Raw genomic sequence first — 23,128 nt, forward strand, 5'->3', positions numbered from 1 at the left:
GGACTTGAGTATTAAACTAGGGAATGGGAAATGGAGGAGTGGGAAATCTAGAAAAACAAGATAAATCGCACAAAAATAGAAGAACACTTTTGGGGAATAATGTGAGGTGCAGGTTAACAGCAGGAGAAAAGTAAGGTGAGATAGAGCATGCATTTTTGTAATTACAAAAGCTTTCAGTTTCACTATTATTTTCAAATATTTATGTTTTGCTATTTTATTTTATAAGGAAAAGAGATCAACATATGTTCTGGGATACTTTAAAAAAACGAATGCAAAAGACAAGGTTGTGCTCCCCATCTCCTCAACCTCATTTTAACTAAATTATGATTTCTGAACAGCCTTGATGCTTTGCTTCAGGGAAATTGGTAGGATATGAGCCAAAAGGTAAAACTGCAAAAGTTTCCAGATTTAGACTTGTATTAATCTGAAAGACATATGTATATGTAGAAAGTGGCTCATTCTAAGAATTGTGGTAATTAAAGACAGAAGGGTTGCCTGGAAAAACTGAAGACTTTTTGAAGAAAAAAAGATTTCCATGAAGACAGTTGATGGAATTCAAACTGTGAAACTGAAGGAATTAAAAAATTAAAACATCTGAAAGCAAAGAGGGAAAACACTTGTAACATTTCTACACAGAAGTTTACAAATAGGAAATAATGTTGCAGATTTTTTTTTTAAATGGCAACAATATTTTAGGAGATTCTCCCATCAAATAGTAGAATCTGTTCTTCTAATCCTTGAATCCTGGCTTGGCCATGTAACTTATTTTGACTTCTGGGACATTGGCACATGTGATACAAAAAAGACTTAGAGAAAGCTTTTGTTTTTTTCTCTACTGCTTTCTATAAGAAAGCTTGTGGTTTTTTTCCTTTTATGCCACCATGTAATCATATGTATCAAATCTGTCTAATTTTATCACATACCATCACCAGTATACATTCTATGCCTGCATGCCTGTGTGGGTGCTGTTGCTTCAGTTGTGTCTGACTCTTTGAGATCCCACAGACTGTAGCCTGCCAGGCTCCTCTGTCCATGGGATTTTCCTGCCAAGAATACTGGAGTGGGTTTCCATGCCCTCCTCTAGGGGATCTTTCCAACCCAGGGATCTAACTCGCATCTCCTGCGTCCCCTGCATTGTAGGTGTACTCTTTACCACTGAGCCACTGGGGAAGCCCATATATTCTATGAGCACCTTATATTTCCTTATAACATTTTTCAAAAATTCAGTTAAATAATTGTATAATCAGGTATATAATGCCTATGATAGGCTCTAGAGGCAGTAATAAGGTCTGTACAATCATGTTCTCATTCCCAGTACCTGGCACATTAAAAGCTCAGTAAGTGTTGAATAAATAAATGACAACAAATTCAAACTCATTTTTATAGAATTTTATGCTGAAGTTGGCTAGAAATTTTAAAAACTAGCTCAGAGGAGAGATAACTTTGAGGAAGATGGGATATGTATTGCTAAGGGAAACATAGATAGCATGCCTTGTGAAGGCACAAGCACAGAGAGGGTCCAGAGACAGGTGACTTGTTTTATCAGGAAGTAAACAGAATTTTTATTTCTTTAAATGTTCATTGCTTAATGAACACTTTATTCATTAAACGCTTTATTCATTGCTCATGAAGAAACATATACCTATACTACATATAGAAACCACACTTCTCTTTTTAAAAATTTTATGGGATATCTTAGATGAAGCCCATGACTTCACCACATATAACCTGACAGCAATGGTGTGCTGAAACTGGCTTATATCAATTTGCCAGAACTAGTTGGGCATGTCTCTTCCTAACTCTGTATTCAGTGAAAACATTTCAATGATGTGAAAGCAGCCATGAAAAATGGAAAATGCTAGCTATAAATTGAGGCTATGGAGGCAACCAAGAGAAGAGGAGGAGGGAGGGTTATCAAAACACCGCTGCCTGGTACCTAGTGGGAACATAAAGATGGAACTTCCTTTTTCTAACTTGTTGACAACTGTCTATACCCAGATGTGATCTGATCAATTTATCTTAATAAGGCTGACTTCATTTTCTAGAAAGATCCACTTATGTAGTTTTGTAATTATATGTATAACAAGTATCCAATTCTAAGTAAAGACAATAAAAAAATTATTGGGGCAATACAAAAGCATAGAGCTAAGATGATGGTGAAAGTGACGTTAGGGGGCATCTGTTTTCATCCTCTCATTTATATAGGATCATTAGAGCATTTTAGGAAGAAGGGAAACTGCACCCAAATCCTTTTGCTTTGAGATATAAAGTCATTAAATCATTTCTGAAGGAGTATGGTACCCTAAATGAAGACAAGCAGGAATGCATGGAGGCCTCCCACTTCCATTCTCTGTTGAAAGGACACTCCATAGATGGGAGGAGAGTTTGGACCCTTTTCCAGACTCAACAGCAGCCACCAGATTACTGTGTGTGTGTGTGTGTGTGTGTGTGTGTGTGTGTGTATTGATGGTTTTAGGTCCATCAAGTGAATGATGCTAAACACCTTTCTGACAAAGTCACTTAGGTACTAGAGAGCCTACTCTGAGTGCGGAAAACTTGAAGTATACACTCAAGTCTCAAGGCTGATTTTGGTATGCACATATGTGGAGGAGGAAGTTGTGTAGCTGACTGGATTAACCTGTACAGATAAACCAGGAAGGATCAACAACTTTGGTGGACAGGCCTTGCTCCAAATAATAGTGAGTAGTCACAAACTCCAGTGCAACTTGCATCATCCCAACTCCCTGGATGCCAGCAGATTTCTACTTGGTAGTAGAAGATACTGAGACTAATAGGTTAAGTTTTCTAGAGTTAAACAGTTGTTGAGATCAACCATGAGGGAGATACCTAGTTTATAAGGTCCATATTTTATCTCTTTTTTCACTGCTATATTACTCGTACCTAGAGTAGTACCTTTGTTGTTGTCTAGTTCCCAAGTCAGGTCCAACTCTTTTGTGACTGCATGGACTGTAGCCCACCAGACTCTTCTGTCCATGGGATTTCCCAGGCAAGAATACTGGAATGGGTTGCTGTTTCCTTCTCCAGGGGATCTTCCTGACACAGGGATCAAACCTGTGTCTCCTGTGGTGGCAGGCAGATTCTTTACCACTGAGCCAGCACTTAATAATAGGCATTAAGTAGAACTGGAGGAATGAATGAATTAGTGAATCTAAAGTCCCATTAATTCTCACTGAGGGTGGCAACTGCTTAGAGATATTAAGGACTGATTAAACCATTTAGTCTAAGTAACCCTATGGAACTTGGGAGGAGAAGCCCAGGAGAAATGCCAGACAGGTTGTACCTCTGAGCTATTATATTATCAATGCTAACCAAATATGACCTAATTTTATATCTCAAAATAATAAAGCCAGATATACCCTTTCCATAAAAAATTTATATTTGATGATATTTTGCCACATCTTTTCTACTTCAAATTTCTTTCTCAAGAAAGGTAAAGAATAATTTTTCATGGTTTTCAAGAATCATCAATCATTAATAGGACATTTTTTAAACCCTTCACTTACACAGAGGGCTTCCCTGATAGCTCTTGGTAAAGAATCCTCCTGCAATGCAAGAGACACCGGTTCGATTCCTGGGTCAGGAGAGCTTCTGGAGAAGGGATAAGCTACGCACTCCAGTATTCCTGGGCTTCCCTTGTGGCTCAGCTGGTAAAGAATCCATCTGCAATGCAGGAGACCTGGGTTGGGAAGATTGCCTGGAGAAGGGAAAGGCTACCCACTCCTGGAGAATTCTATGGACTGTATAGTCTATGGTGTCGCAAAAAGTCGGACACGACTGAGCGACTTTCACTCACTTATATAGAGCAAGCAGTCCTTTTCAAATACAAAACTAATGAACTTTTCTTGTCAGTCAGAGAACTGAAAACTTCAAAGTATCCGTTAACAAGAAATTTAAATTTTAAAGCATACTCTAGAAATTCATTTAAAGATCACAGAATTTAGAGCTGCAAAATTTAGAGAGCACCTGACTGATTCTCTCATTTTCATGAGAGAAATAAACAGATATAAATGTGAAATAAACAGAAGTCGAAGAATTTAACCCAACACTGCTAAAACTAAGCATTTCTAAGTAATTGTATCCAATAGGGAAATTTTAAAAACTTAAGTTTTTTTCCTCATGCAAAACCCTACTATTTCCATGTAACATAAAACAATGATACAGTTCATCTTTCATGTAACAGTCTTTCAAATACTCAGTTATTTAGCAGTTATGTTCTAAGTATTCCCTTAGCATTTTCCTCAACTAATATTTGTATAAGACGACCTCTACTTTGGAAACATTCCTCTTTGTCAGTGCCTGCTTTAGGCATATTCACTGCATGAAGGGCCGTATGATGCACATGGAACACTTTGGACACATCCATACAGACTCCTATAGCTCTCGTAGGTGGGAATAACATTCCAAGAAGTGAATAACATTCCAAGAAGTGAATCATACAGAGATAGAATAAAGAAAAAAAAAATCAAGGACAGATATACAGAGAGTAACCAACAGTTGAAAGATAGATGAGAATAGACAAAGCTTTGATGAAATGGACGGAACCTCTCACATTATGTCAGTGGGAGGGTAAAACATAGATCAAAAATTTTAAACTCTATAACCTTTTGAGTCAGTGATCCTTCTGAGAATTACATAGGGAAGTCAAGTGCACAAAATATATATATATATATATATATATAATAAATCATTGAAACTTTGTTTAAAAGAGATAAATGAGAAATAAAATATCCATTGATAAGGGATTGGTTAATTAAAGCATGATATAATCATGCAATGAAATACAAAGTATGATTAAATGGGCAATATCAATATTAACATGGAATGATGCTGATTTTTTTAATAAAGAGAGTAGTTTAAAAGATTATGAATTATACTATAATTCACTTAAATGTAATTTAGCTATCTAAAGAGCCTCTTGATGAAAGTGAAAGAGGAGAGTGAAAAACTTGACTTAAAGCTCAACATTCAGAAAACTAAGATCATGGCATCTTGTCCCATCACTTCATGGCAAATAGATGGGGAAACAGTGGAAATAGTGGCTGACTTTATTTTTCTGGGCTCCAAAATCACTGCAGGTGGTGACTGCCGTCATGAAAATAAAAGATGCTTATTCCTTGGAAGGAAAGTTATGACCAACCTAGACAGCACATTAAAAAGCAGAGACATTACTTTATCAACAAAGGTCTGTCTAGTCAAGGCTATGGTTTTTCCAGTAGTCATGTATGGATGTGAGAGTTGAGCTATAAAGACAGCTGAGCACAGAAGAACTGATGCTTTTGAACTGTGGTGTTGGAGAAGATTCTTTTTTTTTTTAAGGTTTAGTTTATTTATTGACATTTAGTTGATTTACACAATTGTATTTGTTTCACATGGACAGCATTTTTATAGGTGACTCCATTTAAAGTAACTATATAGTAATGGCCATGCTTATTTATTTTATTTATTTAAACATTTTTTATAACAGAAGTATTTTTTTTTTTACAGTATTGTATTGGTTTTGCCATACATCAACATGAATCCACCATGGGTGTACACGTGTTCCCCATTCTGAACCCCCCTCCCACCTCCCTCCCCGTACAATCCCTCTGGGTCATCCCAGTGCACCAGCCCCAAGCATCCTGTATCCTGCATCGAACCTGGACTGGCAATTCATTTCTTATATGATACTATACATGTTTCAATGCCATTCTCCCAAATCATCCTACCCTCTCCCTCTCCCACAGAGTCCAAAAGACTGTTCTATACATCTGTGTCTCTTTTCCTGTCTTGCATACAGGGTTATCGTTACCATCTTTCTAGATTCCATATATATGCGTTAGTATACTGTATTGGTGTTTTTCTTTCAGGCTTGCTTCACTCTGTATAATAGGCTCCAGTTTCATCCACCTCATTAGAACTGATTCAAATGTATTCTTTTTAATGGCTGAGCAATACTCCATTGTGTATATGTACCATAGCTTTCTTATCCATTCGTCTGCTGATGGACATCTAGGTTGCTTCCATGTCCTGGCTATTACAAACAGTGCTGCGATGAACAGTGGGGTACACGTGTCTCTTTCCCTTCTGGTTTCCTCGGTGTGTATGCCCAGCAGTGGGATTGCTGGATCATAAGGCAGTTCTATTTCCAGTTTTTTAAGGAATCTCCACACTGTTCTCCATAGTGGCTATACTAGTTTGCAGTCCCACAAACAGTGTAAGAGGGTTCCCTTTTCTCCACACCCTCTCCAGCATTTATTGCTTATAGACTTTTGGATAGCAGCCATTCTGACTGGTGTGAAATGATACCTCATTGTGATTTGGATTTGCATTTCTCTGATAATGAGTGATGTTGAGCATCTTTTCATGTGTTTGTTAGCCCTCTGTATGTCTTCCTTGGAGAAATGTTTATTTAGTTCTTTGGCCCATTTTTTGATTGGGTCATTTATTTTTCTGGAGTTGAGCTGTAGGAGTTGCTTGTATATTTTTGAGATTAGTTGTTTGTCAGTTGCTTCATTTGCTATTATTTTCTCCCATTATGAAGGCTGTCTTTTCACCTTGCTTAGAGTTTCCTTTGTTGTGCAGAAGCTTTTAATTTTAATTAGGTCCCATTTGTTTATTTTTGCTTTTATTTCCAATATTCTGGGAGGTGGGTTAGAGGATCCTGCTGTGATTTAAGTCGGAGAGTATTTGGCCTATGTTCTCCTCTAGGAGTTTTATAGTTTCTGGCCTTATGTTTAGATCTTTAATCCATTTAGAGTTTATTTTTGTGTATGGTGTTAGAAAGTGTTCAAGTTTCATTCTTTTATAAGTTTTCCCAGCACCACTTGTTAAAGAGATTGTCTTTAATCCATTGCATATTCTTGCCTCCTTTGTCAAAGATAAGGTGTCCATAGGTGCGTGGATTTATCTCTGGGCTTTCTATTTCATTCCATTGATCTATATTTCTGTCTTTGTGCCAGTACCATACTGTCTTGATGACTGTGGCTTTGTAGTAGAGCCTGAAGGCAGGCAGGTTGATTCCTCCAGTTCCATTCTTCTTTCTCAAGGTTGCTGTGGCTATTCGAGGTTTTTTTGTATTTCCATACAAATTGTCAAATTATTTGTTCTAGCTCTGTGAAAAATACCGTTGGTAGCTTGATAGGGATTGCATTGAATCTATAGATTGCTTTGGGTAGTATACTCATTTTCACTCTATTGATTCTTCCAATCCATGAACATGGTATATTTCTCCATCTATTAGTGTCCTCTTTGATTTCTTTCACCAGTGTTTTATAGTTTTCCATACATAGGTCTTTAGCTTCTTTAGGTAGATATATTCCTAAGTATTTTATTCTTTTCATTGCAATGGTGAATGGAATTGTTTCCTTAATTTCTCTTTCTGTTTTCTCATTATTAGTGTATAGGAATGCAAGGGATTTCTGTGTGTTGACTTTATATCCTGAAACTTTACTATATTCATTGATTAGCTCTAGTAATTTTCTGGTGGAGTCTTTAGGGTTTTCTATGCAGATCATGTCATCTGCAAACAGTGAGAGTTTTACTTCTTCTTTTCCAATTTGGATTCCTTTTATTTCTTTTTTGGCTCTGATTGCTGTGGCCAAAACTTCCAAAACTATGTTGAATAGTAATGGTGAAAGTGGGCACCCTTGTCTTGTTCCTGACTTTGGGGGAAATGCTTTCAATTTTTCACCATTGAGGATAATGTTTGCTGTGGGTTTGTCATATATAGCTTTTATTATGTTGAGGTATGTTCCTTCTATTCCTGCTTTCTGGAGAGTTTTTATCATAAATGGATGTTGAATTTTGTCAAAGGCTTTCTCTGCATCTATTGAGATAATCATATGGCTTTTATTTTTCAATTTGTCAATGTGATGTATTACACATTGTGTAATTACAAATGTGATTGATTTGCGGATATTGAAGAATCCTTGCATCCCTGGGATAAAGCCCACTTGGTCATGGTGTATGATCTTTTTAATGTGTTGTTGGATTCTGATTGCTAGAATTTTGTTAAGGATTTTTGCATCTATGTTCATCAGTGATATTGGCCTATAGTTTTCTTTTTTTGTGGCATTTTTGTCAGGTTTTGGTATTAGGGTGATGGTGGCCTCATAGAATGAGGTTGGAAGTTTACCTTTGGAGAAGACTCTTGAGAGTCCCTTGGACTACAAGGAGATCCAACCAGTCCATCCTAAAGGAAATCAGTCCTGGGTGTTTATTGGAAGGACTGATGTTGAAACTGAAACTCCAACACTTCGGCCACCTGATGTGAAGAGCTGACTCATTGGAAAAGACCCTGATGCTGGGAAAGATTGAGGGCAGGAGGAGAAGGGGATGACAGAGGATGAGATGGTTGGATGGCATCATCAACTCAATGGACATGGGTTTGGGTGGACTCCAGGAGCTGGTGATAGACAGGTAGGCCTGGCGTACTGCGGTTCATGGGGTTGCAAAGAGTCGGACACGACTGAGCAACTGAACTGAACTGATGACTGTTTATGTACATAATTAAATTGTATTCTGTTTATAATATTAATTCTGTTCAAAAATAATAATTTCTGCTTCTAAGTGGTGAGTTTGGGGGGTTATTGTTTTGTTTTGTTTGCCTTCTTTATACTTTTTTATATTTCTTGGATTTTCCTAACTCAAGTAATTTTTTGTTTTAAAATATTGTTTTAATAACTTTTAAAACAATAAAAACTATTTTAATTTTGGGAATAAACATAGAAATCTCAAGTAGACTAAGAGAGGCCAGTGGATAAAACAGAAAAAATACTAAGGAAGACTTCTCTGAGAAGCCACAGGAAGGGAGATGAGAAAAGAGAAGGAATATCTAAAAACAAAGGTATAGTCAAAAGTTTTACAAGCAACTGAGATTTCAAAAGGACATGTAGTTGGCAATTAAGAACACCTTTTTAATAGACAGAATGCATATTAATAAACCTTAACAGAAAATCAAAGTGAGATAGCATGAGAGAAGCAATCATTATTTCAACTTAGCAAACATGACTTTCATGTTCATGATCAGTACTACCATCATTTGCATTAGAGTATCAAAAAATGCTTTCCCATTATATTGTCATCCTATTAAATAATAGCAATTTATTATTATAAGAAAAAATTGAGTTATGCAGAGGAAAAAATAGGTATAATTCTAAATAATTTAGCTAGATATTATAAATCCTTTTGGTAATAAGACTGTAATACGTTATTCATAAATGCTCCAAAGGTAATTTAGAAGCAGGTTTGAAAAGTCAAAAGGAATATTAATAGTTAAGGACATTATGTATAATCTTAAAGTCATTATATTTAATATACAATGTATAATACATAATGAAATATTACTCAGCCTTAAAAAGGAATGAAATTTTGCCATTTGTAGCAACGTGGATTCATGAACCTAGAAAGCATTATGCTTAGTGAAAGAAGTCAGAGAAAGACAATACTCTATGTTATCACTTATATGTGGAATCTAAAAAGTAAGATGAATGTACATAACAAAACAGAACAGATTCACAGATACAGAGGATAAAGCAGTTGTCACCATCAGGGAGAGGGAAGGGGGAGCAGCAAGCTAGGGGTAGAGGATTAAGAGATAAAAACTGCTATGTATAAAGTAGATAAACAACAAGGCTATATTGTACAGCACAGGAAATTATAGCATCCATTTTGTAATAATATTAAATGGAATATAATCTATAAAAATATTGACTAACTGGCTATAATCTGAAGTAAATACAATATTGTAAATCAACTAAACTTCAATAAAAATGATATTCATAATATTCCTGCTGCAGAGACAAGATAAAAGCTAAATTTATCAGCAGAAAATCAAATTTTTTTTTTAATCATGCTTTCATTTGTTTTGATTTTGTGTATTATCTTCCCAACTGAAGCTCTCAGTTGGGATATAGATGATAGAGGAGTAGAGATGATAGAGAAAGAAACGATACTTAGTTATTTTCATTATGCTTTCAGCAGTCCTGACAAACTAAGGGTAATAGGGATGACTAGGTAGGTTAGGAAAGAGAAATGATAGAATGGGGTATTGTCATCAGAAGAAAATATAAAAGAAGATTCCAAAAAGCAACCTCAGAATACCAGTACACAAAATGGAATTAATTCTATTAAAGTTCTAGTGATACTATTAATAGCACTGATAAAAGTATCAGTTCAGTTCAGTCCCTCAGTCGTGTCTGTCTCTTTGAACCCCATGGACTGCAGCACGCCAGGTTTCCCTGTTCATCACCAATTCCCACAGTTTGCTCAAACTCATGTCCACCGAGTAGGTGATGCCATCCAACCATCTCATCCTCTGTTGTCCCCTTCTCCTCCTACCCTCAATCCCTCCCAGCATCAGGGTCTTTTCCAATTCTTTGCATCAGGTGGCCAAAGTATTGGAGTTTCAGCTTCAGCATCAGTCCTTCCAAAGAACACCCAGGGCTGATCTCCTTTAGAATGGACTGGTTGGATCTCTTTGCAGTTCAAGGAACTCTCAAGAGTCTTCTCTAACACCACAGTTCAAAAGCATCAATTATTTGGCATTCAGCTTTCTTTATAGTCCAACTCTAGCATCTATACATGACTACTGCAAAAACCGTAGCTTTGACTAGATGGACCTTTGTTGGTAAAGTAATTTAATATGCTGTCTAGGTTTGTCATAGCTTTCGTTTTTTCTTTTTTTTTTAATTAATTTATTTTAATCGGAGGCTAATTACTGTACAATATTGTAGTGGTTTTGTCATACATTTGTCATACATGTCATACATGGCTGACATGAATAAGCCATGGGTGTACATGTGTTCCCCATCCTGAACCCCCCTCCCACCTCCCTCCCCATCCCATCCCTCAGAGTCATCCCAGTGTACCAGCGCTGAGCACCCTGTCTCATGCATCAAACCTGAACTGGTGATCTGTTTCATACACGATAATATACATGTTTCAGTGTGTCATAGCTGTTCCTCCAAGGAGCAAGTGTCTTTTAATTTCATAGCTGCAGTCACCATCTGCAGTGATTTTGGAGCCCAAGAAAATAAGGTATAAAATAAAAGTATAAATGTGTATAAAATTATAAAATGTGTGATAAAAGTATGCTGCTGCTGCTGCTGCTGCTAAGTCGCTTCAGTCGTGTCCGACTCTGTGAGACCCCATAGACGGCAGCCCACCAGGCCCTGCCGTCCCTGGGATTCTCCAGGCAAGAACACTGGAGTGGGTTGCCATTTCCTTCTCCAATGCATGAAAGTGAAAAGTGAAAGTGAAGTCGCTCAGTCGATTCCGACTCTTAGCGACCCCATGGACTGCAGCCTACCAGGCTCCTCCGTCCATCGGATTTTCCAGGCAACAGTACTGGAGTGGGTTGCCATTGCCTTCTCCGGTGATAAAAGTATAGATGTGTATAATACAGAATGGGGTTTCCAGGTGGCGCTAGTGGTAAAGAACCCACCTGCCAATCCAGGAGACGTAAGAGATATGGGTTCAATCTCTGAGTCGGAAGAGCCCCTGGAGGAGGGCATGGCAACCCACTTCAGTATTCTTGCCTGGAGAATCTCATGGACAAAGGAGCCTGGCAGGCTAAAGTTCACAGGGTCACAAAGAGTTGGACATGACTAAAGTTACTTGGGAAAGGAAAACGACAAGGTTCTATATTGTCACTCTATTTAAGTTACATACAGAGTACGTCATGCAAAATGCCAGGCTGGACCCATTGGCAGGCTCCAGTGGATCACAAGCTGGGCTCAAGATTGCTGGGAGAATATCAACAACCTCAGGTATGCAGATGATACCCCTCTAATGGCAGAAAGTAAAAAGGAACTAAAGAGCCTCTTGATGAGAGTGAAAGAGGAGAGTGAAAAAACTGGCTTAAAATTCAACATTCAAAAACTGAAGATCATGGTATCAGGTCCCATCGCTTCATGGCAAATGGATGGGGAAAAAGTGGAAGCAATGACCGATTTTATTTTCTTGGGCTCCTAAATCACTGCAGATGGCTACTGCAGCCATGAAATTAAAAGATAGATACCTAGACAGCATATTAAAAATCAAAGACATCACTTTGCTGACAAAGGTCTGTATAGTCAAAGGTATGGTTTTTCCAGTAGTCTTATACCTATGTGAAAGATGGACTAAAGAAAGCTGAGTGCTGAAGAACTGATGCTTTCAAAATGTGGTGCTGGAGAAGACTCTTGAGAGTCCCTTGGACTGCAAAAAGATCAAACCAGTCAATCCTAAAGGAAATCAACCCTGAATATTCATTGGAAAGATAGATGGTGAAGCTGAAGCTCCAGTACTTTGGCCACCTGAAGCAAATAGCCGGCTCATTGGAAAAGACCCCGATGCTGGGAAAGATTGAGGGCAAAAGGAGAAGAGGGCAGTAAGAGGATGAGATGGTTAGATAGCATCACAGAGCCAGTGGACATAAATCTGAACAAACTCCAGGAGATAGTAAAGCACAGGGAATTCTGGAGTGCTGGGGTCATAAAGAGTCATACACAACTTTGCAACTGAACAACAACAAAAAAATCCAGAAATTTAAGAACATCACCTCTTTCAATTACTATTTAACACTTACTATCATCATTATTTATTGCAATTGCTATTTTAAATGTAAACATTTATGTGCAAGGTGGCCACTGTAATTTTTCCCAAGGAAGTTTAGAGCTCAAGTGCCCTTTTGATAGCACCAGTATGTAAACCACCTTGGAAAATAAAGAGCATAAAGCAGAAGTTTTGCTCACTGCTTGTATACCATTAGCACGCAATTAATATTGGTGAATGATGATGACTTCACAAGGGAAGTCCAAATTGATCGGTAGCCCACCTGTGCTTCAATTGTGAGGGGATAACCTGTGGAGGTTCTGATCACATGCAGCTAAGGAGTTTTAAAGTAGGATAGCTCTAGAGGGAAGCTAGTAGAAATAGAGATTGAAGAATTTAATCAAGAAGTAGACTAAATTGATTCCTTCACAATGTCACTTTCAGAATACTACTCCCATACTATTAAACTGTATAACAAAATAATCAACTCATTTAAGTCTCAGATGTCTGGAAAACTCAAAAGTATAGTGTTAATATAAACATATTAAGAAGCTTTAGTCATTTGTGGTTTGTCTTCAAAGTATTAAATATTTTTGAAGAAAAATATAGAAGGATTAAAGGAATAAATTCTTTGCTGCAAAATACCCTATTTTAATATTTATAGGATTATATTTAAGGTAATGAAAAGGGATTTCTTTTCATCTATTATATCACTAAAATAGCAAATGACTGAAAATTTTACATATACACACACAAATATACAGTTCTCCTTATTCACAAAGGATATGTCTTAGGTCACATTACATAGCAAATACTTCAAATCTGTACTGTGCCTTTGATAAGTAGAGAATAGGTAGTAAATAGAGACAGATTTATAAGCAATAATGAGGGAGATTAAGAATATATGCTCTTATTCTAAAATCAGCTGCCTAAAAACTGACATTGTAAACTAGGGATGGAAAAAATACAACAAGGACTCCTAAATTATTAAACCACAAATTTGCTGGATTTCTTAGTCACATATACACATTAGAATATTTGTTACTATTACTATCCTCATGCAAGGACATACTTGCAAATGATATGACTATTTGCAAATGATCTAATAAGCCATGACCAAATTTAGAAAAATAGATCTTTAAAATTTACAATATACTCCAAAAACAGACTATAAATAACTATCAAGCTACCACTCCAAATAGAAAAAATATCACAAATAAATTTATATATCAAAATAAAGATGTGGGTCACACACAAAATTCATGTGGAACAATTAGTATGAAGAAATATGGAACATGATGTATAGCTCACCTGGGAGTTAATTTTAGGAATAAAAGTAATTCCATTATTAGACTGTTTAAAAACAAACATTCTCTTATTTAGTTTTTATTTTTAGGATACCCAGGAGAAAAATAAAACAATTCATTGTGAAATGTACATAGGTAGCCAAGATAGTCAATTAGGAAATAAAATTTACTACTGGCTATTTTTTTTTTTCTGGTATCTTCACTTTTAGACTATCTGCCCAATTCCCATCCTCAAATATCTAAAGTGTGTGGCAGGCAGAATGTACAATTTTAAATGGACCTATGTAGTTAATTTACTCCACTAATTATTACCAATGGACCAAATACCAGTTAGAATTTCTCCATCAAGTGACATAGAACCTGTATCACAATATTAAATTGCACAAAAGCTAGCAACCAAAAATAGCAGGAAAAATGATTCTTTCTTTTTCAAATAAAAGACATTTGAAAACTAAACAATAAGATTATTCATTCTGTGGTACAGCAGAGACAAGAATTTAAAATAAGAGAACATGAGGTTACATTAAAAATTGTCTCCAAAGGGATAGAGCTCTTCCTTTTGTGTAAATGAATCGGTCTAATGGGAATTTACTAGTTTTAAATTTTTCAAATTTTTGCAAAATTATTTGGAAAGCTATTGAAATGCAGGTACTATAAAATTCTTTATTGCTTCATTGGATAATCTCAACTTTTTAAAAATAGTTATGGCTGAGTAAATATGCCCCAGTCTTCCAGTTAATACACATGTTGCCCCAATTCAGTCACCTAAAAAACAAGTCTCCACATTATGTTTATATCTAGGTTTTAAAAGCCCAGATCCTTGAGTGTCTGAATCCCTGCTCTTACACTTGCTAGTCAGGGCCTGGGCAGCCCAGTCCTTTGGGCTTTGGTTTCTTTATCCATAAAATTGAGATGATAATAGCACTTACCACACTGAGTAACTTTAAAAAATTAATTCATTCTTCATTATTTGACTTACCTTATGCAAATATTTAAACTTCATTTTCAGTCACTCCTTAACCTGCATGTACACAATTCCAGTGTGTTAGCCACACCATATTTGCCATTCCCAGAATATGATAAATCCTTCCTTCTTTGTCCTCAGAACTCTCATTCATCCTTTTAAGCCCATCTCAATCTCTCTGAAGGCAACTTTTGTTTCTCTTACCAGAATTCATTTTTGCCTTCCAATGACAATTTTTAGAGATTAAAAAAATCAGAAAGAAAAATATATAAGCCTAATTTTTGGATTTTTCTCTATTTTTTTAAATTATTTTTTACTTTCGTTGAAAAATATTAAAATCATAGGATCAGCAACTATCTTCTGTTTTTTAGTGAAAAATACCTCTGACATTACAATAATTATGGTCAGAAAAGCATTTTAGTTATCTTAAGAGCACAGGAATGCATTAGGTGAAATGAAGGAAGTGGGAAGGTATTATCATTGATAAAATTATGTTGCATGACAGCTTTGCACTACATATTTTACTTATATTTTCTCTGGACTTTGGGTCCACAATATTTTGAATGGTACTAAAAGAAGTAAACTAGTAAGCCTAATTTTTTGTCTAAAATAAAGTGAGCAAAAGAAAATCAAGGTATAGGAATAATTTATTAAATCCATGACTTAAAAGTATTTTGCTCTCTGCTAAAAGCTACATAAAATAAACAAAATGTCTTTTTAATTTAATTTGTAGGCCAAGATTTAAATATTAGCTTAACTTTTCCATTAAAGTTTAAAATTTATGAATTCCTGAATATCTAATTAAGATGTAACTAGTTTTATTTATCTTGGTACAGTGCATAATCAGAACCTCCTGTATTTACATGTTAAATGTTTGAAAGGTAATTAAATATTTGATGAGTGTTGACTATGCATCTAATTATATTACATAAACTTGACTTCTTACATGTTTAGTGACATATTATTGAATTACATATAAATGAGATTCAATGCAACACATTTTTTAGTATCTATTGAGTATAAGAAAAAGTGCTGGATAGATACCATGATATAATGCAAATAACAGGTAAAACAAAGATTTGTTCCTGGAAAAGCTTGTAATCAAATAAGAATGATAAGAAATATATACGTAATAATAATATATGAAATGATGTAAATTCAGAAAGAGTTATCTGAAGGAGGAAGATAATTATTCTGCCAGGAGGGATCAAGCAAACACTAATGGATGGGTAGAATGAAAATTCTATTCTTTGTGGAGAAGATGAGAAGGCACCAATTTGGTATTGTTGTTTAGTCACGAAGTCAGGTCTGACTCTTTGCAGCTCCACAGACTGTAGCCCACCAGGCTTCTCTGTCCATGGGATTTCTGTTTAGGCAAGAATACTGAAGTGGGTTGCCACTTCCCTCTCCAGGGGCTCTTGCCAACCCAGGATCTAATCTGCACCTCCAGCATTGCAGGTGGATTCTTTACCACTGAGCCACCTGGGAAGTTCCCAATTTGTGTGCTTAGTTGCTCAGTCATGTACGACTCTTTGCAACCCTGTGGACTGTGGCCCACCAGGCTCCTCTATCCATGGGGATTTTCCAGGCAAGAATACTGGAGTGGGTTTCCATGCCCTCCTCCAGGGGATCTTCCCAACCCAGGGATCAAACCCAGGTCTCCTGCATTGCAGGTGGATTCTTTACCACTGAGCCACCTGGGAAGCCCCCAATTTAGTATGGAACAACTAAAAGGTTTTGAACACAAAGTTTCTAATAATATTCTTAAGGTTTTACTGCCTCCTATATGTTTTCAAGATGTAGAAAATAGCAGGTATTATTTTAGAAATATGTGCTAAAAACACAGAAAACAAATTGTATCTCACTCACTAAAGAATTTATTTATATATATCAATGATTTTGGGTAAAGTTTAACCTGTGAGGAGGGATGCAAGCTGTAACAAGTATAAGGTTAGGCAACAAAGGAATATGAAGGATAAAAGGGCAAGCATTCTATGCCATATACAGAAACTAACTCAAAATGAATCAAAGACCTAAAGGTAAGACCCAAAACTATAAATTAGAAGTAAACATAGGAAAAAGCTTTATGACATTGGACTTGGCAAGTATTTCCTGAAAATAACACCAAAAACATAGGCAACAAAAGCAAAACTAGACAAATTGGACTACATCAAAACATTAAAATTTTATGTGTACCAAAGGACACAGTCAACAGAGCTAAGGGGCAATCTACTGGACAGGAGAAAATATTTACAAATCATGTATCAACAACAACATTAAAAATACAAATAATGCACGAAAGACTTGAATAGACACTTCTCCAAAGATGACACACAAACGTCCAACAAGCATGTGAGAAGATGTTTCATACCACTAATTATTAGGAAAATGCAAATGAAAACCACAATGAGAAATCACCTCACATCCATTAGGATGGCTACTATCAAGAAAACTTGGAAAACTGCAAGTATTAGTGAGGAGGTTAAAAAAAATGGAACCCTTGTACAATTTGGTGGGAATGTAAAATTGTGCATAAACTATGAAAAACAATATGACAATTACTCTACAAATTAAAACCAGAATGACCCTTGTTGTTGTTGTTCAGTCTCTAAATTGTATATGACTCTTTGCAACCCTATGGACCACAGTACATCAGGTTTCTCTGTCCTCCACTATCTCCAGAGTTCGCTCAGATTCATGTCCATTGAGTTGGTGATACTATCTAACCATCTCATTCTCTGCCACCCACTTCTCCTTTTGCCTTCAGTCTTTCACAGCATCAAGATCTTTTCCAATAAGTCAGCTCTTTGCATCAGGTAGCCAAAGTATCAGAGTTTTTCCAATTGATATTCAGGATATTCCAATGGATATTTTTCCAATGGATATTCCTTTAGGATTGACCCTAGGATCCAACAAGTCCATGTAGGGGTATATACTCAAAAGAATTGAAAGCAGGGTCCCAAAGAAATATCTGCATATTCATGCTTATAACAGCACTACTCACAACAGCAAAGAGATGAAAGCAATTATGTCCATAAATAGATGAATGGATAAATAGAATGTAGTATATACGTACAATGGATATTACTCAGTCTTCATAAGGAAAGTAAGTCTAACACATGCTACAACATGGATAAACCTTCAAGACATTATGCTAAGTGAAATAAATCAGTCAAAAAAGACAAATACTGCATGATTTCACTTACATGACGTGTACAGGGTAGACAAATTCATAGAAAGAGAAGGTAGAATGGTGGTTGCCAGGGGAGAAGGAAATGGGGAGTCGTTGCTTTACAGAATTTCAGTTTTGAGGATGAAAAAGCTCTGGAGATGGCTTATACAGCATTGTGAATAGGTTTAACAACACTGAACTGTACACTTAGAATTGGTTATGATGATAAATTTTATGTTATGCTTTTTTACCACAAAGAACTTCTATTTCATTTCAAATAAGTATCTATTGGTATATTTTATCCATGTTACTAAAGAAGCTCTTCAAAAGTGGTGCTCCTGTCTTTTCCTTTAACTACACAAAAGGAGAAACTACCACACTACCTCCATTACCCTCAGAAATGCCACCTTTCTGTCTGGGGCTCTCACCTTGCCCATGTTATAATATATAATGCGACCAGTTGATTTTTTCTGAACCATGATGGCTACTTCATTGCCCCTGCACTACTTTCTGATGCAGGGTAATCAACTTGGGAATCACTAACAGATTTGTTTATTCTTTGCATGCATCACAACAGAATCCTCTACAGCATCCTCAAATGCTGGAATATTTATCTACTCACTATGATCTGGGAGCAAAACAAATACTTATAAAACCAACATAAATAAGGTTTTCCTCATTTTTTAAAATTCTATAATATAATATTATGCTTGCATTCTGTGATGTTATTTTCAATCACCAGTGACTCGGTCACAATTATTCACTTCTGGGATTAAAATTTCCACTATAGACATCAGCAAATGAAACAAATATGATTTATCCAATTGTGTTTTTTCAATCAGAAATCTCTTTTAAAGCATTGTGCACTGTTATGTGCATTTCCTAATCATTTCCAGTAAAAGGAAATGTATGTAATATATGTTAACACAATAATTAAAATGACCTTATAAAATGACCTTATTTTAGCATTATGTATTTTCCATTCAAAGGGACCATTTACCATTTTACATTAGCTATTTATAAATTTCCTTCTCCAGGGGATCCTTCCCGACCCAGGGATCGAACCCAGGTCTCCCACATTGCAGGCAGACACTTTACTGTCAGGGCTACCAAGGAAGCCCCATTTATAAATTACTAACTGTTAACTTGCATTTATCTGTGTGTGGATTATCAATCATAATCTTTAAACCCAAGATGATTTTTCCCTGGAATAGAGTATATTCGTACACTAAATTCTTGTTTTGTTAGGTTTTCTTGTGTGAGTTAGTGAACATAAGCATAGTTTAAGTCATGGTACAACTTAAGTAGGACAGTAAATACACTGCTGAGAAAAAAGCAATAGCATTTCAAATCTAAAGAAAAATTACCTTTATATTACTCATTACTGGGTTAGATTTTTCAAGTTTCTGCTTATTTTAGTTTATATAATAAACATGGATAGCACGCAAATTACTGAGCCCACCCAGTAAGTATAAATTTTCTAGACCTCGGGGGTTTTCTGTGAATCAAGCAAAGTGTCAGGCATAGAGTAGGTATAGTTTGAAAGTTGTCTCTAGATAGTATATTACCTCTCCTCTTACTTAATTGTTGTAGCTAAAGGTAAGACACAAGAATAATTAATTTAATTGTAATTTAAGTGGCAACATTACAATTCTTAAGGGGAATAAACACTTTAGACTGCAGTAGATTATTAGGAGCTATCTCCAATTCATTTTACTTCAGATAATTTGGGTATCACTTTTCAACAAAGAAATGAAAAATACTATATACCTTGTATCCCACTAGTAATAATCATTGTCTGTTTCACCCCCTTCATTGGCTCAGCCTAAAACTATACACTTTACTACAAGGTCAAAGCTAAAATACAGGTCTCTTGATTTTCCGTCTAGCCCTCTGTTTGCTAAACACCCAGCTGCTTGATAAACGGAAGACCAAGGAATTTTGAGTGCTATTAATTCCAAGATTTGAAAGTCTGCATTTGAAAGTCTGTAGAAATTGCACCATAGTAACCTATTTTCTTCCCTAATTTTCTCATTAAATTTTCTTAATATAAAAAATATCAACTAATGGTGTGCACACATTAATTGTGGTATAATAATAATTGCCAAAGAATGCTTAAACAACCACACAATTGCACTCATCTCACACGCTAGCAAAGTAATGCTCAAAATTCTCCAAGCGAGGCTTCAAAGTACGTGAACGGTGAACTTCCAGATATTCAAGCTGGATTTAGAAAAGGCAGAGGAACCAGAGATCAAATTGCCAACATCTGCTGGATCATCGAAAAAGCGAAAGAGTTCCAGAAAAACATCTATTTCTGTTTTATTGACTATGCCAAAGCCTTTGACTGTGTGGGTCGCAATAAACTGTGGAGAATTCTGAAAGAGATGGGAATACAGGACCACCTGACCTGCCTCTTGAGAAATCTGTATGCAGGTCAGGAAGCAACAGTTAGAACTAGACAAGGAACAACAGACTGGTTCCAAATCAGGAAAGGAGTACATCAAGGCTGTATATTGTCACCCTGCTTATTTAACTTATATGCAGAGTACATCATGAGAAACATTGGGCTGGATGAAGCACAAGCTAGAATCAAGACTGCTGGGAGAAATATCAATAAGTTCAGATATGCAGATGACACCACCCTTATGGTAGAAAGTGAAGAAGAACTAAAGAGCCTCTTGATGAAAGTGAAAGAGGAGAGTGGAAAAGTTGGCTTAAAACTCAACATTCAGAAAACTAAGATCATGGCATCTGGTCCCATCACTTCATGGCAAATAGGTGGGAAACAGTAGAAACAATGACAGACTATTTTGGGGGGCTCCAAAATCACTGCAGATGGTGACTGCAACCATGAAATTAAAAGACGTTTGCTCCTTGGAAGAAAATCTATGACCAACCTAGACAGAATATTAAAAAGCAGAGACATTACTTTGCCAACAAAGGTCGGTCTAGTCAAGGCTATAGTTTTTCCAGTAGTCATGTATGGATGTGAGAGTTGGACTATAAAGAAAGCTGAGCGCCGAAGAATTGATGCTTTTGAACTGTGGTGTTGGAAAAGACTCTTGAGAGTCCCTTAGATGGCAAGGAGATACAACCAGTCCGTACTAAAGGAAATCAACCCTGAATATTCACTGGAAGGACTGATGTTGAATCTGAAACTCCGATACTTTGGCCACCTGATGCAAAGAACTGACTCAATGGAAAAGACCCTGATGCTGGGAAAGATTGAAGGCAGGAGGAGAAGGGGACGACAGAGGATGAGATGGCTGGATGGCATCACCAACTCAATGGATATGAGTTTGAGTAAGCTCTGGGAGTTGGTGATGGACAGGGAAGCCTGGAGTGCTGCAGTCCCTGGGGTCTCAAATAGTCAGACATGACTGAGCGACTGAACTGAAATGAAAAATTGCCAACACTTATGTAACTCCTGCACTGGGTACTATTCTAAGTATTTTCCCCTTATTTCTCACAAGAACTTTAGGAAACACATTCCATTGTTATCTTTATTTTAACAACAGAGAAAAAAACTGAGAAAGTGAAAGTGAAGTCTCTCAGTCATTTCCGACTCTTTGCCAGGCTCCTCCCTCCATTAAATTTTCCAGGCTAGGTCCTGGAGTGGGTTGCCCTTTCCTTCTCCAGGGGCTCTTCCTGATTCAGGGATTGAACTCGGGTTTCCTGCATTGCAGGTAGATGCTTTACCATCTGAGCCACTAGAGGAGCCACACAGAAGCTAACTAATTAACTAGCTAAAGGTTCTGTACCATATAAGGGACAGAGCTGATATTTAAACCCAGGATATTCTAGTTCAGAATCTCCCTGCTGAATTATCTAGTCACACAAATGATGCCTTGAGCCCTCTCTCACAGATATCGCAATAAAACTAGAACACCAATTGTCCTTAACTCCCAGTGACAGTCTACTCTGACAACACAGACTGAGTGAGATGCCTCTCCTGTCCTCCTCTGTCACATAGCCCCCACCCAAGATGCTAGTCTGTCATAAATTTTTTTCATTTCCCAATTAATTTTAACTCCTTGAAGCAAGGGTAACTGAAAGACTGGCACACAATACAGTATAGGAATACAGGAGAGGTTCAGTAAAGGTCTGTTGAATGAATTAAGGCTCTCATTGTTTGCAGGACTGCCTCCTGGCTCTCCAGACTACACCAAAACAGTCATATCCAGGTCCCACCACCACCACTACTCTGATTCCAACTTTTGCAGTTCTCCACATTACTAAAACTTCACATCTCTTTGAAATACCAATAGGTATCCCCTTCCCCCCAAAAGTCTTACCTTCTAAATCTTCTTTCTCAAAGTGTGTTTTGAGAATAGAACGAGTTCCACCTCTATCCACAACTGCTTCTTCATCATTTCTCTGGAAGAGAGAGAAAGAAGACTAAATGATAGTACTATATAGTCTCTTAATTTCAGAAAATAAATTTTAATGTGACCTGATAATTTAGAGGTCTAATTTAGTAACATAAACCTACTTGCACATGACTATTCTGTTTGATTATCAAGTGTTAGTTTACAAAAGAAAAGACTAAGATTAATTTGACCACACTTTCAGAGAAGGAATGTCACTTGATTTTCCATGAAACTGAGGGCAGTCAAACATTCTAGTTGGCATCATTTGTTAGTGAGATGAAAAACAGAAAACAAAGAGTTATCCTGTCAATTTAGTAACATCCATTTTTATCTCTGATAAAGAATTCTTGCTAACAAGATGACACTTTGAACTGTACAAAAGCAATGTGAAAATCATTAATATTAACACCACTAGTGCTATGGTCGGGACAAATAATTCCATTGCAGTTATAAACATGGTTGAGGAGAACTAACCTCTTGAAAGCAATTAGTAGCAATTACTAAATGAAGTACAACTCTAGTGACTTTGCTTCAGTATAATGCATTTTATTCAAACTAAACTGTAAATTACAATCATATGCATTAAACCTTCATTCAGTTTCTCTAAATTTTTTTACCTATTTAGAAGAACTGGACATAGGCTCTGTATTTTGAACACTATACACATACTCAAAACAGTAGACTCAGTGACTAGGTATTCAGTAAAATAATGGGGGAGGTGTGAGTATATTGCAGTTTGACCATGTAGGAATGGACAAAATACTGAATGAAGAGAAAT

General features: G+C 36.5%; 1 protein-coding gene across 8 annotated transcripts in view; it reads right to left on the minus strand.

Moving 5' to 3' along the window:
• Positions 1–23,128, minus strand: part of SLC4A10 (solute carrier family 4 member 10) — a 343,111-nt gene that overhangs the window by 193,216 nt on the left and 126,767 nt on the right. For all 8 annotated transcript variants that reach the window (XM_025001558.2, XM_059874452.1, XM_025001569.2 and 5 more), the window contains 1 exon segment: positions 22,276–22,357. In XM_025001558.2, coding sequence (XP_024857326.1) covers positions 22,276–22,357 — 82 coding nt within the window.

The sequence above is a fragment of the Bos taurus genome, chromosome 2, assembly GCF_002263795.3.
Source record: "Bos taurus isolate L1 Dominette 01449 registration number 42190680 breed Hereford chromosome 2, ARS-UCD2.0, whole genome shotgun sequence".
NCBI lineage: Eukaryota > Metazoa > Chordata > Mammalia > Artiodactyla > Bovidae > Bos > Bos taurus.